Here is an 18,268-nt window from a genome sequence, read left to right as displayed (position 1 = left end):
AAGTAAAGTTCCCTCTACACTGTCCTTTCAAACACTCCCAGGGCAGGTACAGCACGGGTTAGATTAAAGCTCCCTCTACACTGTCCTTTCAAACACACCCAGGGCAGGTACAGCACGGGTTAGATACAGAGTAAAGCTCCCTCTACGCTGTCCCATCAAATACTCCCAGGGCAGGTACAGCACGGGGTTAGATACAGAGTAAAGCTCCCTCTACACTGTCCCATCAAACACTTCCAGGGCAGGTACAGCACGGGTTAGATACAGAGTAAAGTTCCCTCTATACTGCCCCATCAAACACTGCCTAGACCGCTACAGTATGCATTAGATACAGAGTAAAGAGAGTGGCTGTAGGATTAATTACAGGAAATATTGATACAGGTAAGAATGGGGCAGTGGGATTAGTTTAGGATTGAAACATGGCTATGGAGAGAGAGCAGGCCGGTGGGATTAGTCTGAGGCTGCTCTTGCAGTGAACCAGCGCGGAAGTGATGGGCGGCATGGCCTCCAGCTCTAGAGCGGACAGGACTTTAGGAATCGGCATCCGTGGGGTTAAAAGGAAACCGCTGCACTTGGGGGGGGGGGGGGGGGACAGGCTCTCGTGACCCCAGCATTCAGGCATAACGTGGTGGCTGGTTTCCTTCAGCTGCTGCAGCTGTCGTGAGGCCTGAGCCAAAAATATCAGCCCCCGGGTGTGCCTGAAGCCTGATTCACCAGTTCAAACAAGGGAGACGCTGGGAATGTTGCGGGTCGGATGGTTGGGGTCAGCGGGCTGGTTGGAGAAGGTGGCGGTGGGGAAACAGCCATCCGGGTGTGAAACCATCGATGGGGCTGTGTCGGTTCATTGCAGGTGAAAGTTCACAGGTGAAAGTCCACAATAGTGACTTCTCGGTTCGGGACCGTCCGTATAAATGTCCAGATAGCGACGTTGGTTGAGTGATAAATATTGGGCCCAGGACACTGGTGAGAACACTCCTGCACTTGTTCGAAATAGTGGACGTGGGATCTTTTACATACAGCTGAACAAGCAGACGGGACCCTCAGTTTAATATTTCATCCGAAGGACGGCACCTCCGACAGTGCAGCGTTCCCTCAGCATTGCATGAGTGTCAGCCTGGATTGTTGGCCTCAAGTCTCTGAAGTGGGACTCGACCCCCACGACCTTCTGACTCGGGCGAGAGGTCTACAAACTGTGCCATGGCTGAAATAAGCATGGCAGGGGGCCGAGATAAAGGCAAGCTTTGAAAGCTTGCAGCTGGGTCGTGAGGGAAAGTGGGAGATCCTGGGGGCGAGGGTGGGGTCACCCTTTGGATGCTTGCCTTGAAGTCCCAGCCCCCTGCTGGAGAATATATGTGCATGTGGAGGATGATGACAGCTTTCTCACGGCCTACCCTATTAGATGATCTTGGATCACAACTAATGTCGTCTCACAGGACACCGAACTTGTTGATAAATTGATCTCCCAGTGACAGTAACAAACTAAGCAAATCGAACGGTCCTCTCCAGGATCAAAGAAAACTGCATGTACCCCAAATATTCGAATATGCCAACTTAACATCGAAGGCATCTCTCGTTCAAAATGCGAATATCTCGAAAGGTTACTCAAGAAACACAACGTTGATGTCCTGGTTCTTGAAGAAACACACATCGAACACGCCCACCAGTTAGACACGAGGATGTATCACAGGTTTTGACCTAATTGCTTGCAATAACCATCCCAAATATGGCCTTCTGTGCTTTGTCAAACATGGTATCGAAGGCTACACCGAACTCAAGCATACCAGTATTGCCAGAGTTTTCACTACAACAATACGTGTAGGAGAGCTAAAAAGCTCCACTGTCTACAAACCACCACTTGTACAGTGGCTTGACCCACCACTCTTAATCAACATCCATCCATCTATCTCAGAGTCTTTAATAACCACCGCACAATGTGGAGTTATGCAGACGTTAACTATAACGGAGAAGTAATTGTACAGTGAGCTTCACGAGAGAATAAATTCCTCCTTTTGATGCCAATAGTCGAGGTACATTTCATTTCTCAAGGTGGCAGTGAGATTATAAACCAGACCTATATTTCTTCTCTAAAGACAGCAAAGGAAACCCAATCATCGCCTCCAGAACTGTTCTCGATGACTTCCCCAAAAGTCAACACAGGCCCCCAATCATCAACGTTGACATCAAAATTCCTGTCATTACATCCACACCGGAACCACCGTGGAATTTCAGACTGGGAAACCTTCCAAAGGTCAGTTGACACCAACATCAGGTGGATTCCGCCAACCATTAATGCCTTCAACAGATTTATAGGAATTATTAAAGCTGCTGCAAAACACCGTATTGGGTTTAGAAAGCCATATATTCCTTATTGGATGAAAGAAAGCGAAGCTCTCTACCAGGAATATCCACTGAACAAGAACCCAGCCACTGCAATACTGGAGTCTTTGAACTTGGGGCAACGTGAAAGGTGGAGGAGCCTTGTGGAGAAGACTAATGTCACTCATTCCAGCAGGAAAGCATGGATCCTGCTCCATCAACTTAGTGGGGCAAACCCCGCCTATAATCACAGGACGTCCATCTGAGCGGATGCCATTGTAACCCACTTGATTCAAACATCAAAGGCTCCGGTGGACAAAGAATTTTGACATCAGGTGAAGCAGCAGCTTTTGACAAATTTGATTGGCACCAGGATCATCAGCTATGTCTGATCCATTCACCTTGGACAAACTAAACGCAGTCCCGTTGACAACCAAATCTGAAAAAGCTGCTGGTCCAAATGGTGTTTACCTAGAATTCTTAAAAGCACTGGAACCCAAGCATGTACAAAAGAGCTGAATTCCAGAGGTGAGGTGAGAGTGACAGCCCTTGACATCAAGGCAGCATTTGACTGAATGTGGCAGCAAGGTGCCCTAGTTAAATTGAAGTCAGTGGGAATCAGGGGGAACACTCTCCACTGGCTAGAGTCATACCTAGCACAAAGGAAGATGATTGTGGTTGTTGGAGGTCAATCATCTCAGCCCCAGGACATCACTGCAGGAGTTCCTCAGGGCAGTGTCCTTGGCCTAACCATCTTAAGCTGCTTCATCAATGACCTTCCCTCCATCAGAAGATCAGAAGTGGGTATGTTCGCTGATGCACAGTGTCAGTTCCATTCACAACTCCTCAGATAAGGTCAGAGGTTGGGTATTCTGTGGCGAGTGTCGCACCTCCTGACTCCCCAATGCCTTTCCACCATCTACAAGACACAAGTAAGGAGTGTGATGGAATACTTTCCACTTGCCTGGATGTTTGCAGCTCCAACTCAAGAAGCTTGACACCATCCAGGACAAAGCAGCCCGCTTGATTGGGACCCCATCCACCAACTTAAACATTCACTCCCTCCATCACCGGCGACCGTGGCTGCAGTGTGTACCATCTACAAAATGCACTGCAGCAACTCGTCAAGGCTTCTTCGGCAGCACCTCCTAAACCCGCGACCTCCACCACCTAGAAGGACAAGGGCAGCAACATGCAAGTTCCCCTCCAAGTTTCACACCATCCTGACTTAGAAGCATATCACCGTTCCTTCATTGTCGCTGAATCAAAATCCTCCCTGTGGGAGTACCTTCACCTCACGGACTGCAGCGGTTCAAGGTGGCGGCGCACCACCACCTTCTCCAGGGCAATTAGGGATGGGCAATAAATGCTGACCTTACCAGCGACGCCCACATCCCATGAATGAAGCAGGGGAAGAATGCTTGTGAAGCCTCCAGCTACCGCCCGATCTTCTAAAGAGCTGGAGAGGCTACTACACCACAGACTAGCCCCCATTCCCAAGGAGCAAGTTGGCTTCTGGAGTGGCCATAACTGCTGCAACCAAGTGATAGCTTTAAAACACACATAGAAGCAGGCTTTCAGCGGCAGCTCAATATCACCGTAGCACTTGTGGACCTATTAGTGGCATATGACACCATATGGAAGCATGGACTTTTCAAGCTCTCCAGATATAGGACATTGAACAGTGGACTCCTACACATGTTGGCGCACATGTTGTTCAACGTTTCCACTAGTGACCTGTCCGAAACAGAGTCCCGCAAGTTCGTAAATGCTGATAGCATTGCCTTGGCCACAGCAAAACACAAATCTGTCCATCACCGAAGAGACCCTGAGCAGTGATTTACAGAGGATGGAGGCCTACAATAATGACTTCGGCTAAATCTGCAAAAGACGGTCACCTCAACATTCCACCTCAACACCCATCAAGCAAACCAAGCTGTGAGTCTCCTTTTATGGTGCCAAAAGCCCCTCCAAATTTAGGAGTCACGCTCGATCACACTCGTTTAGACAGCGGGGGCGAAATTGCCCCTCTCGGAAAGCGGCGGCCACAGGGCGGCGTGGAATGGCCTCCGACTCTCCATGGAGGGGCCGCCATTTAAAAAAAAAACAAAACTGCCCTACCTCAGGAGTGAAGCGGTGTCTGAGACTGCTCCGCCCGTTTTCTTGCTGCGGCATGCATGCGCCGACCCCTTTCCGACTGGCAGGGAGCCCCTCCCAAAATTGCCCTTTACCCGAAATTGCCCCATGGGAGAGGCACTGCCACTGGCCGGTGGCCCCGACAGCTTTTGTGAAATGTCGGCATGGCCACCCTTAAAGGGGAGGGTGCACTGCCGTGACCACCATGTTTTTTTATTTGTTGGCCAACTGCCAGGTCGGCCCAACAGTTATGCCCCCGGGTTCGGCCGAGCCACCAACGGACAGCCTGGCACCCACTTTTGCAGCAGCCCTCCCCTTTAACTGAAGGGGAGAAACGTGGTGACATCATCAGTGACGCGCTGATGGCTGATCAGGGCAGCAGACTCACTGTGAGGTCGCTTCTGCCCTGCCCGCACTCGACCAGAACACTGCACCATGAAGAAAAAAAAAGATAGTGTTGAATTTCTCTATGGGGCGGAGAAAAACTTTAAAAAAAACGGTAGGTGCACCCCATTTCGGGCGGAGAGCAAATTCTACCCAAGCATCTCCAGAACTATGGGAAGAAACTAAAGAGTAGAGTCAACTTGATCTAGAAACTGGCCGGATCCACATGGGGAGCAGACGCTCAAACCCTCCATACAGCAGCACTCGCCCTAGTGTACTCTACAGCGAAGTACTGCTCTCCAGCATAGCGATCCAGTCCGTATGTCAAATCCGTTAATGTCCAGCTGAATTCTACTACGAGAATCATCACCAATACGCTTTTATCGACACCAACACCTTGGCTGCCCGTGCTTGCAAACATCGCACCACCACACCTACGCCACGAATATGCAGTCTCCAGAGAATGCAACCGCTACACCAGCAAAGACATGCCGATCCAGGCCGACTTGACCAATCTACCACCAACTCGTCTCAAATGTAGGAGGCCATTTGGGACTGGTGCCAAAACCCTTCAGCGATCTCCCCTCAGCCTTGATGACCTTGGAAAAAGTATGACCTACGGAATGGATTCCTTATAGAGGACCTCACAGTACAACCTGTAGGATCAAACCTTCCTAGCAAAGAGTGGACAACCATCAACTGCCTTAGAACTGGTCATGGTCGATGCTGCCACCTTCTCCATAGATGGAAGATTAAAGCATCCCCATCATGTGACTGTGGAGCTTCTAATCAGACCCTGGAGCACATCATCGAGCACTGCCCTCAGAGGGAATTTGCAGGCAGCCTACAAGATATCCACACTGTTACACCAGAAGCTTTGGCCTGGATATCCGACTTAGACAATTACCTTTGATTTGTTTTGCTACTACCATACAAAAGAAAACATATATGCATGTTGGTTGTCACTTGGCCTTAATGCCCTCCAATTGGTTATGACAATTGGAAATAGGCACTTGCGTGGGTCGCTGACAGTTGCCTGTGGAATGGCGAGTGAGAGGCTTTCACGGCCTATGTTATTCTCTTGTCCATTTTCAGCTACAAATATCTGCGCCCCACCCCTATGCTATTCCCTCTCCCTCCCCTGTGCTGAAATTGAGACTATTCACAACGTTTCCCACTCTGACTCATGCTTTCCCAGGAACCTCAGCATTCTTTCATTTCCTTTCACTCTTACTGATGCCAGTTGTTTCACTTGCTGTAAGGTGAGGGGGAGAAAAGGGCAGGATGGTGGCATAACTAACCCAGCATTCTAAAGCGACAGGAAAAGGGCTCTATAAAGACTATGGGGCCGAAATTGCCCCTTTAAGACCCGTTACCGCCTCAGAGGAGTGGCCAATAATCGGGATATTGCCCTCATCCCTTTTTCTGGCAAGAAGGTTACCGCCCCACCCGTGTTCCCGTCCCGTCGGCCACGTGCCGACCCCTTTCCGCCCTGCAAGGGAAATTGCTCCGCGTGAGCGGAACGGCCGCTGGTCGGTGCCCTCGACAGCTTTCCCCGACGGGAAGCTGCCAGTAGTTGGGCAAGCACATCCGCTCTTAAAGGGGAGGGCGCTCTGCTGCGGCTGCCATTTTATTTTAATGGTCGGCCAACCCTGAAGTCGGGCCGACAATGGCGGCCACAGGTTCGGCCGGGTCGCCAACAGGCAGCCCGTCACCCCTCTCTTGGGTGCCGGACCACTGGCCCGGCTGAAGCACTCCCTAGTGGCTCAGTGGGTGCCACTAAAGTGGCTGCAGAGCTCGTACCCTTTAACTGAAGGGGATGGACGTTGCTATGTGTCAGTGCGATGCAGCACAATTGCGTCGCCCTGACGTCATGAGAGTCGCCGCTGACATGCACAGCGCTGATGACACCGCCCGCTTTCCGACCCACTTCCGCCCGAAACACCGCCCCGACGGAATTGTTCAAATAAAGAGGGCAAAATCGCGCTAACCAGCGCCCCATCAATTGGGGTGGTAAATCAACAATTAAATCGGTAAGTGCACCCCGTTTGGGGCGGAGGGCAATTTCGGCCCCTTTGGGGCTGGGCATCGAAGGGGAAGGAGAGGTAGCCACACACACAAATACATAGACAAGAAACACGGAAACACACAGGCGCATAAACACACAGACAGAGAGATACTGAGACAACCACCAATTTTGCATATAATATATACACAAGAAAGAACATTGGCATAGTCACTAATGGAGACAGCTGCACAGACACAAATGTTAAACAGCGGTAGTAAAGTTTGTTGATTTTGCGAAACTTTGGGAGCTTGGCGAGGGCAGTGCTGAGATGCACATTCTTTCATAATCAATAAATTGCTTGTGTCCTTTAACCTGTCTGGCCTATGTCCTTTGATCCGTGTGCGCTAGCAGCTCCCCACTTCCTGTTCCTTTGTCAGTATCTGCTTCTCTCATTGCCTGTTTGTCCCTCTCTGTCCCGGAATCCCCCAATTTTGTCTTTTTTTCTGTTTAACTAACTAACTGATTCTCCATTTCACATCCTGTCTCTCTCCCTGTCTCCTCTCTCTGCCCCTCTCATAAGAACATAAAAAATAGGAGCAGGAGAAGGCCATTCGGCCCTTCAAGTCTGTTCCACCATTCAGTAAGATCAACTCTACCTTCCAGCGCTATCCCAATATCCCTTGATTCCCTTAATATTGAAAAATCTTATCGATCTCTGTCTTAAATATACTCAACAACTGAGCATCCACAGTCCTCTGGGGCAGAGAATTCCAAAAATTCACCACCCTTTCAGTGAAGTAATTTCTCCTCCTCCTCAGTCCTAAATGGCTGACCCCTTAATTCTGAGACTGTGACCCCTAGTTCTAGACACCCCAGCCAGGGGGGAAAACATCCTCCCTGCATCTACCCTGTCGAGCCTTGTAAAGTTTTTATGTTTCAATGAGATCACCTCTCATTCTAAATTCTAGGTAATATAGAAACATAGAAAATAGGTGCAGGAGCAGGCCATTCAGCCCTTCTAGCCTGCACCGCCATTCAATGAGTTCATGGCTGAACATGAAACTTCAGTACCCACTTCCTGCTTTCACGCCATACCCCTTGATCCCCCTAGTAGTAAGGACTTCATCTAACTCCCTTTTGAATATATTTAGTGAATTGGCCTCAACTACTTCCTGTGGTAGAGAATTCCACAGGTTCACCACTCTCTGGGTGAAGAAGTTTCTCCTTATCTCGCTCCTAAATGGCTTACCCCTTATCCTTTGACTGTGACCCCTGGTTCTGGACTTCCCCAACATTGGGAACATTCTTCCTGCATCCAACCTGTCCAAACCCGTCAGAATTTTAAACGTTTCTATGAGGTCCCCTCTCACTCTTCTGAACTCCAGTGAATACAAGCCCAGTTGATCCAGTCTTTCTTGATAGGTCAGTCCCACCATCCCGGGAATCAGTCTGGTGAATCTTCGCTGCACTCCCTCAATAGCAAGTATGTCCTTCCTCAAGTTAGGAGACCAAAACTGTACACAATACTCCAGGTGTGGCCTCACCAAGGCCCTGTACAACTGTAGCAACACCTCCCTGCCCCTGTACTCAAATCCCCTCGCTATGAAGGCCAACATGCCATTTGCTTTCTTAACTGCCTGCTGTACCTGCATGCCAACCTTCAATGACTGATGTACCATGACACCCAGGTCTCGTTGCACCTTCCCTTTTCCTAATCTGTCACCATTCAGATAATAGTCTGTCTCTCTGTTTTTACCACCAAAATGGATAACCTCACATTTATCCACATTATACTTCATCTGCCACGCATTTGCCCACTCACCTAACCTATCCAAGTCACTCTGTAGCCTCATAGCATCCTCCTCGCAGCTCACACTGCCACCCAACTTAGTGTCATCCGCAAATTTGGAGATACTACATTTAATCCCCTCGTCTAAATCATTAATGTACAATGTAAACAGCTGGGGCCCCAGCACAGAACCCTGCGGTACCCCACTAGTCACTGCCTGCCATTCCGAAAAGTACCCATTTACTCCTACTCTTTGCTTCCTGTCTGACAACCAGTTCTCAATCCACGTCAGCACACTACCCCCAATCCCATGTGCTTTAACTTTGCACATTAATCTCCTGTGTGGGACCTTGTCGAAAGCCTTCTGAAAGTCCAAATATACCACATCAACTGGTACTCCTTTGTCCACTTTATTGGAAACATCCTCAAAAAATTCCAGAAGATTTGTCAAGCATGATCTCCCTTTCACAAATCCATGCTGACTTGGACCTATCATGTCACCATTTTCCAAATGCGCTGCTATGACATCCTTAATAATTGATTCCATCATTTTACCCACTACTGAGGTCAGGCTGACCGGTCTATAATTCCCTGCTTTCTCTCTCCCTCCTTTTTTAAAAATTGGGGTTACATTGGCTACCCTCCACTCCATAGGAACTGATCCAGAGTTAATGGAATGTTGGAAAATGACTGTCAATGCATCCGCTATTTCCAAGGCCACCTCCTTAAGTACTCTGGGATGCAGTCCATCAGGCCCTGGGGATTTATCGGCCTTCAATCCCATCAATTTCCCCAACACAATTTCCCGACTAATAAAGATTTCCCTCAGTTCCTCCTCCTTAATAGACCCTCTGACCACTTTTATATCCGGAAGGTTGTTTGTGTCCTCCTTAGTGAATACCGAACCAAAGTACTTGTTCAATTGGTCTGCCATTTCTTTGTTCCCCGTTATGACTTCCCCTGATTCTGACTGCAGGGGACCTACGTTTGTCTTTACTAACCTTTTTCTCTTTACATACCTATAGAAACTTTTGCAATCCGCCTTAATGTTCCCTGCAAGCTTCTTCTCGTACTCCATTTTCCCTGCCCTAATCAAACCTTTTGTCCTCCTCTGCTGAGTTCTAAATTTCTCCCAGTCCCCAGGTTCGCTGCTATTTCTGGCCAATTTGTATGCCATTTCCTTGGCTTTAATACTATCCCTGATTTCCCTAGATAGCCACGGTTGAGCCACCTTCCCTTTTTTATTTTTACGCCAGACAGGAATGTACAATTGTTGTAATTCATCCATGCGGTCTCTAAATGTCTGCCATTGCCCATCCACAGTCAACCCCTTAAGTATCATTAGCCAATCTATCTTAGCCAATTCATGCCTCATACCTTCAAAGTTACCCTTCTTTAAGTTCTGGACCATGGTCTCTGAATTAACTGTTTCATTCTCCATCCTAATGCAGAATTCCACCATATTATGGTCACTCTTCCCCAAGGGGCCTCGCACAATGAGATTGCTAATTAATCCTCTCTCATTACACAACACCCAGTCTAAGATGGCCTCCCCCCTAGTTGGTTCCTCGACATATTGGTCTAGAAAACCATCCCTTATGCATTCCAGGAAATCCTCCTCCACCGTATTGCTTCCAGTTTGGCTAGCCCAATCTATGTGCATATTAAAGTCACCCATTATAACTGCTGCACCTTTATTGCATGCACTCCTAATTTCCTGTTTGATGCCCTCCCCAACATCACTACTACTGTTTGGAGGTCTGTACACAACTCCCACTAACGATTTTTGTCCTTTAGGCTTAGTCTCCTCAATCTCTCCTTATAGGACAATCCTCCCATCCCAGGAATCAGTTTGGTGAACCTTTGTTGCATTCCTTCAAAGGCAAATATATCCTTCCTTAGGTAAGGAGACCAAAACTGTACACAATACACCGGGTGTGTTTCACCAGGGTCCTATGTAATTGCAGTAAGACTTCTTGGGCTGGATTTTTGGCTCATTTGCGCCTCGGTTAGCGCCCCCAGTTAAATTCTGTTTCTGGGCGTTATGCCCGTGTCCAGGATTTACTGCTCGGAAGATTCGGCTATTGGTTTGCGCCGGCAAAAACCTACCACCCCTGCGTCCTCCATTTTTAGCACGATGACGTCAATCACCGTGCATTGCTGCGCTAACGCCCCGGATGGAACATTCGGCCGTAATGTCTTATTTAACGCCTGCTCCAGGAAACGCCTGAAAAAACGAGGCGGTCCCAGCTTATGGTAGGTGGTATTGGCAGTATTTTTAAATAGAGGGATGAGGATCCTACATTGCAGGTCATATTGACTACAATGGTTGCACACATAATGCTGTGTGAGGCTCCAACTTGCAAACTTCAATTATCTTCCAATACAGCGCCCTTACAACTTCAGTGAAATAATTTAATGGGGGCAGCGTATCATGCTCCATGCTATTGCTAGAAGAAGGACTCTTGGCCATGTTGGCCCATGGATGATGAGAGGTCAATGTTCAGACCTCCAGCTCTCTGCAGAGCAGTGTGTGAGAAGGCTGCACTTCCGAAAGGAAGTGCTGACAGATATGGAGACAACAAATTTCCAAAGTCATTGTGGTGTGCTGCATGTTGCACAGCTTGGCCATCATGAGGGGCCAGGCATTGCCAGTGGGGATTGCAGGCCCATCTCAGGAGGAGGAGGAGGATGACGAAGAGGAGCCTGGTGAGGCCCCCATTGGATAGCCACATCATGTACAGGGGAGGCAGCGTGGAGATGCTGCCGGACTAACACGCACATGTCGCCAACTCATAATGGACCAGCTCTCCTAAATGGAGGAAACTGAGGGATAGAGTTAATGCTGGATACGCTATGTGCCCCCATAAAGGCACATCTCCGGTGAACGTTGGAATGATGCACAAGACACCAATGGCAAATGAGTCATAAATTTTACTCCCAACAAAGTCATAAAAACACCCCCACTAAAATAAAACCATACGATATACAACGTTTCGTTGCAGGGCATGAAATAACAATGAAACTTCTTTACCGCCACAAGTTTTGGCTCGGGCGCACAAAGTCCGAAGTGTAACGCCTGACTTAACACCAACGCTCCTCCAACTTACATTTTCGACAAAACTTGCAGTCGGAGGCGCAAATTATTTTCCAGCGCTAACTTTAATGCCCCACCGTGATTAATGCCCCGAAATCCAAAAAGCCCCAATCCAGCCCCTTTACTCTTATACTCTAATCCCTTTGTAATAAAGGCTGACCGACCATTTATTTTCCTAATTGCTTGTTGTACCTGCATGTTAACTGCCTGTGATTTGTGTACAAGAACACCCAGTTCCCTCTGAATACCAACATTTCCCAATCTCTCACCATTTAAAAAATACTCTGCTTTTCTATTTTTCCTACCAAAGTGGATAACTTCACATTTCTCCACATTATATTCCATTTGCCATGTTCTTGTCCACTCACTTAACCTGTCTATATCCCCTTGAAGCTTCTTTGCATCCTCCTCACAACTTATTTTCCACCTAGCTTTATATTGTCAGCAAACTTGGATACATTACATAGAAAATAGGTGCAGGAGTAGGCCATTCGACCCTTCTAGCCTGCACCGCCATTCAATGAGTTCATGGCTGAACATGCAACTTCAATACCCCATTCCTGCTTTCGCCATACCTCTTGATCCCCCTAGTCGTAAGGACTACATCTAACTCCTTTTTGAATATATTTAGTGAATTGGCCTCAACAACTTTCTGTGGTAGAGAATTCCACAGGTTCACCACTCTCTGGGTGAAGAAGTTTCTCCTCATCTCGGTCCTAAATGGCTTACCCCATATCCTTAGAATGTGACCCCTGGTTCTGGACTTCCCCAACATTGGGAACATTCTTCCTGCATCTAACCTGTCTGAACCCATCAGAATTTTAAAAGTTTCTATGAGGTCCCCTCTCATTCTTCTGAACTCCAGTGAATACAAGCCCAGTTGATCCAGTCTTTCTTGATAGGTCAGTCCCGCCATCCCGGGAATCAGTCTGGTGAACCTTCGCTGCACTCCCTCAATAGCAAGAATGTCCTTCCTCAAGCTAGGAGACCAAAACTGTACACAATACTCCAGATGTGGCCTCACCAAGGCACTGTACAACTGTAGCAACACCTCCCTGCCTCTGTACTCAAATCCCCTCGCTATGAAGGCCAACATGCCATTTGCTTTCTTAACCGCCTGCTGTACCTGCATGCCAACCTTCAATGACTGATGTACCATGACACCCAGGTCTCGTTGCACCTCCCCTTTTCCTAATCTGTCACTATTCAGATAATAGTCTGTCTCTCTGTTTTTACCACCAAAGTGGATAACCTCACATTTATCCACATTATACTTCATCTGCCATGCATTTGCCCACTCACCTAACCTATCCAAGTCGCTCTGCAGCCTCATAGAATCCTCCTCGCAGCTCACACTGCCACCCAACTTAGTGTCATCCGCAAATTTGGAGATACTACATTTAATCCCCTCGTCTAAATCATTAATGTACAGTGTAAACAGCTGGGGCCCCAACACAGAACCTTGCGGTACCCCACTAGTCACTGCCTGCCATTCTGAAAAGTACCCATTTACTCCTGCTCTTTGCTTCCTGTCTGACAACCAGTTCTCAATCCATGTCAGCACACTACCCCCAATCCCATGTGCTTTAACTTTGCACATTAATCTCTTGTGTGGGACCTTGTCGAAAGCCTTCTGAAAGTCCAAATATACCACATCAACTGGTTCTCCTTTGTCCACTCTACTGGAAACATCCTCAAAAAATTCCAGAAGATTTGTCAAGCATGATTTCCCTTTCACAAATCCATGCTGACTTGGACCTATCATGTCACCTCTTTCCAAATGCACTGCTATGACATCTTTAATAATTGATTCCATCATTTTACCCACTACTGAGGTCAGGCTGACCGGTCTATAATTCCCTGTTTTCTCTCTCCCTCCTTTTTTAAAAAGTGGGGTTACATTGGCTACCCTCCACTCCATAGGAACTGATCCAGAGTCAGTGGAATGTTGGAAAATGACTGTCAATGCATCCGCTATTTCCAAGGCCACCTCCTTAAGTACTCTGGGATGCAGTCCATCAGGCCCTGGGGATTTATCGGCCTTCAATCCCATCAATTTCCCCAACACAATTTCCCGACTAATAAGGATTTCCCTCAGTTCCTCCTCCTTACTAGACCCTCTGACCACTTTTATATCCGGAAGGTTGTTTGTGTCCTCCTTAGTGAATACCGAACCAAAGTACTTGTTCAATTGGTCTGCCATTTCTTTGTTCCCCGTTATGACTTCCCCTGATTCTGACTACAGGGGACTTACGTTTGTCTTTACTAACCTTTTTCTCTATACATATCTATAGAAACTTTTGCAATCCGTCTTAATGTTCCCTGCAAGCTTCTTCTCGTACTCCATTTTCCCTGCCCTAATCAAACCCTTTGTCCTCCTCTGCTGAGTTCTAAATTTCTCCCAGTCCCCGGGTTCGCTGCTATTTCTGGCCAATTTGTATGCCACTTCCTTGGCTTTAATACTATCCCTGATTTCCCTTGATAGCCACGGTTGAGCCACCTTCCCTTTTTTATTTTTATGCCAGACAGGAATGTACAATTGTTGTAATTCATCCATGCGGTCTCTAAATGTCTGCCATTGCCCATCCACAGTCAATCCCTTAATCATTCGCCAATCTATCCTAGCCAATTCACGCCTCATACCTTCAAAGTTACCCTTCTTTAAGTTCTGGACCATGGTCTCTGAATTAACTGTTTCATTCTCCATCCTAATGCAGAATTCCACCATATTATGGTCACTCTTCCCCAAGGGGCCTCGCACAACGAGATTGCTAATTAATCCTCTCTCATTACACAACACCCAGTCTAAGATGGCCTCCCCCCTAGTTGGTACACTCAATCCCCTCCTCTAAGTCATTGATACAGATTGTAAATAGTTGGGGCCCCAGCACTGATCCTTGTGGTACCCCACTAGTTACAGCCTGCCAACCTGAAAATGACCCGTTTATTCCTACTCTCTCTGTTTTCTATCCACTACACTCAATCCATGCTAGTATATTAACCCTAATCCCATGAGCCTTAATTTTGTGCAATAGTTCTTGTCTGGCACCTTATCGAATACTTTTGGAAAATCCAAATATATTACATCCACTCGTTTCCCCTTTTCTATTTACAGCCTCAAAAAACTCTTAGATTTGTCAAACACAATTTCCCTTTCATAAATCCGTGTTGACTCTGCCCAATCCTATTAATTATTTTCTAAGTGCCCTGTTACCATGTTCCTAATAATAGATTCTAGCATTTTCCCTACAACTGATGTCAGGTTAACTGGGCTATAGGTCCCTCTTTTCTCTCTCCTTTCTCGAATAGCAGGGTTACATTTGCTATCTTCCAATGCACAGGGACCGTTCTAGAATCTAGGGGATTTTGTCTCTATAGCCACCTCTATTAAAATCCTAGGATGTAGGCCATCAGGTTCAGGAGATTTGTTATCTTTTAGTCCCATTATTTTCTCCAGTACAATTTCTTTACTAATACTAATTTCTTTAAGTTCTTCATGCTCACTAGACACTCTCTCCCTCCCTATATCCCTCTCTATCCCCTCCCTTTCTCTGTCTCTCTCTCTTCCCATCTCCAACCTTCCCATTTGCCCCTCATCTCTTTCTGTCAGCCATGGGTAGCACTCTCTCCCCTGAGTCAGAAGGTTGTGGGTTCAAGTCCCACTCCAGAGATTGGAGCACAAAAAAATCTAGTGCAGTGCTGAGGAGTTGCTGCACTGTCAGAGGTGGCGTCTTTTAGATGTGATGTTCAACCGAGGTCCCATCTGCCCTCTCGGGTGGACATACAAGATTCCATGGTACTATTTTGAAGATGAGCTGGGGAGTTCGCCCCGATGTACTGGGGCCAATATTTATCCCTCAACCAACATAACAAAAACAGACTCTCCAGTCATTATCTCATTGCTGTTTGTGGGAGCTTGTGTGCAAATTGACTGCCGTGTTTCCTACATTACAACAACGACTACGCTCCAAAAGTACTTAATTGGCTGTAGAGCGCTTTGGTATGATCTGAGGTCTGAAATGCGCTATACAAATGCAAGTCTTTACTCTGTTCCCATATTTCACTGTCACAATCTCTCTGTCCCCATCTCTCTCTGTCTCCATCTCTCCCTGTTCTCTCTCTCTGTCGCCGTCTCTCTCTCGCTCTCACCGTCTCTCTCTCTCTCACTCTGTCCCTATCTCTCTTTTTCACTGTCTCTCTTTCTCACCGTCTCTCTCTCTCACCATCTCTCGCTCTGTCCCCATCTCTATTCTCTCTCTCTGTGCCACCATCTCTGCTTCCGCTCACTTTCTCTATCCCCTCTCTCTGCCCTCCTCTTTCTCCCCCTGCCCCCTCAGTGACAGATCAGGCCTTTTCTGCTGCTCATAATGACACATGTCACTTGATGGGACAATGCACAGCGCATGGGGGGGAGCAGAGTGCCAGATCAGCATTTAATATAGCAACTAACACGAATCGGCCAGTCACGGGACAGAGCAGGACTCACTCAGCACTGGGCTGAACACAACAACCATCTGCAATACTCTTCCTCAAAAACATTCTCTTCTAAGACCCAGAATTTGGACCCTCTCCACACAGCGCTCTACTTCCTCATGCCCATTACCCTCTCGCTCTCCTCCCGCACTGCGCTCTCCTTGTACACTTTACCCTCTCTTGTGTCAGCCGTGGCTCAGTGGTTGGCACTCTTGCCTCTGAGTCAGAAGGTTGTGGGTTCAAGTCCCACTCCATGGACTTGAGCAGAAAAAAACCTAGGCTGACATTCCAGTGCGGTGCTGAAGGAGCACTGCACTGTCGGAGGTGCCATCTTTCGGATGAGACGTTAAACCGAGGCCCCGTCTGCTCCCTCTCAGGTGGATGTAAAAGATCCCACGGCACTATTTCGAAGAAGAGCAGGGGAGTTATCCCCGATGTCCTGGGACCAATATTTATCCCTCAATCAACATAACAAAAAAACAGATTATCTGGTCATTATCACATTGCTGTGTGTGGGAGCTTGCTGTGCGCAAATAGGCTGCTGCATTTCCCACATTACAACAGTGACTACACTCCAAAAGTACTTCATTGGCTGTAAAGTGCTTTGAGACATCTGGTGGTTGTGAAAGGCGCTATATAAATATAAGTCTTTATTCTTTCTCTCACTCCACACTACGTTCCCCCTCCAGGCTCACTTTACCCTCTCATTCTCTCTAAGATGTGCTCTCTCTCCAGGGGCATTTTACCCTCTCTTTCTCTCCACACTGCTCCCGCTCTCCTGAGGGACATCATCCTCTCGGTCTCTCCACACTGCACTCTTCCTCCTGGGGCATTTAACCCTCTAACTCTATCCGCACTGCACTCTCTGGAGGCACTGCACCCTCATTTTCTCCGCACTGCGCTCTCCCTCTACGACCACTTTTTTCCTCTCAGCATTTCCACACTCAATCCTCCATTTAGGGGAACTTTATCAATGGAGCCCCTGCCCCAGGGAGCAGGCAACGCCTGTGAGGCAGCAAATGTGTGTCTCTGTCTCTTGACCATGCACCAGCGAGAGGGCGGCGCCATCAGGAGACAGCGGTTGGGGAGAAACAAATAAAAAGTTCCTGTCAGGGCATTTACCCATCGGCTCATGGAACTCGCTCGCTCTTGCTCTGTCTCTGTGTCTGTCTCCCTTTCTCTGTCCCTCTCTTGCTGTCTCTCCCATTCTCTCTCTCTCTCTCTCTCTCACTCTCTGTCTTTCATTGTGTCTCACAGTGTCTGTCTCCCATGCTCTGTCCCTGTCTCTCGCTTTTTCTCTCTCTTTGTCTCGCTCTCTGTTTCTCTTTTGCTCTCTCCCTCTCTATCTTTTTCGCTCGCATGGTCTCTTTCTCTTGTTTGCTTTTTTTGTGTCTCTATCAATCTGAGTAACTTTTGTCCCCTCATCCCACCCCCCCCCCCCCCATCCCAGGCTTCAATATGACCCCAGCTCCTGTACTTCTGGTACTCAATTGGGTTTGAACAGAGGGATCAAAAAGAAAATAGATTAAACCTACCATGGTCGTCAGGGCTCCTCCTTGTGTTCTCCTTCATCTTCGGGGAAAGGCGAAGGTGACCACCATGAGTTGTGGGATTCCGCTCTCCCTTTACACCACAGAGTGTCAGAAACAGGCTCCTTTTGGTCCCCTCTGATCTGACACACACACAGATTCCGAAGCTCACTTCTGCAGTTCACTTAGCAGTTACTGAATTCCCCTGTCTGCTCCCACACAAGGGGAGGGGACGGGAAGGGGGGGAAGCTCCTGACTGCTTTAATAGTTTCAAACTCTCTTAGTATTCAGCGAGAAAGAGAGGGCCGGGCGGGGGAAGGGACGGCAGATCAGCCTGAGGGGGATTTTCGACAACCGACCGAAGAGGACTCCACTGAGCTCACTGCCGTGTGTGGCCCCTGGCTGGGAGGCTGTGGTGTTAAAAAGGGTAGCCTGTGACACATTACACCATTAATACGCCGGGTAAAGGGGAACGATTCACTCCCGTCTGGTACTGTATGGTATGTGTCTCAGTGCCAGCTCGTGAACATGTACAGCAC

The 18,268-nt window shown here is 47.9% G+C and overlaps 1 protein-coding gene across 1 annotated transcript in view; it reads right to left on the bottom strand.

Moving 5' to 3' along the window:
• LOC139235686 (uncharacterized) overlaps positions 1-18,003 on the bottom strand; it is a 161,331-nt gene extending 143,328 nt beyond the window's left edge. The window contains exon 1 of the mRNA XM_070866725.1: positions 17,736-18,003. Within this exon, the coding sequence (XP_070722826.1) occupies positions 17,736-17,738 (3 nt within the window). The 5' untranslated portion in view covers positions 17,739-18,003. The remainder of the gene's footprint in view (positions 1-17,735) is intronic.
• Between the last annotated feature and the right edge of the window lie 265 nt (positions 18,004-18,268).

Source organism: Pristiophorus japonicus, chromosome 23 (assembly GCF_044704955.1).
Source record: "Pristiophorus japonicus isolate sPriJap1 chromosome 23, sPriJap1.hap1, whole genome shotgun sequence".
NCBI lineage: Eukaryota > Metazoa > Chordata > Chondrichthyes > Pristiophoridae > Pristiophorus > Pristiophorus japonicus.
Note: the sequence above shows the minus strand (reverse complement) of the source record. Positions and strands in the feature narration are given on the sequence as shown.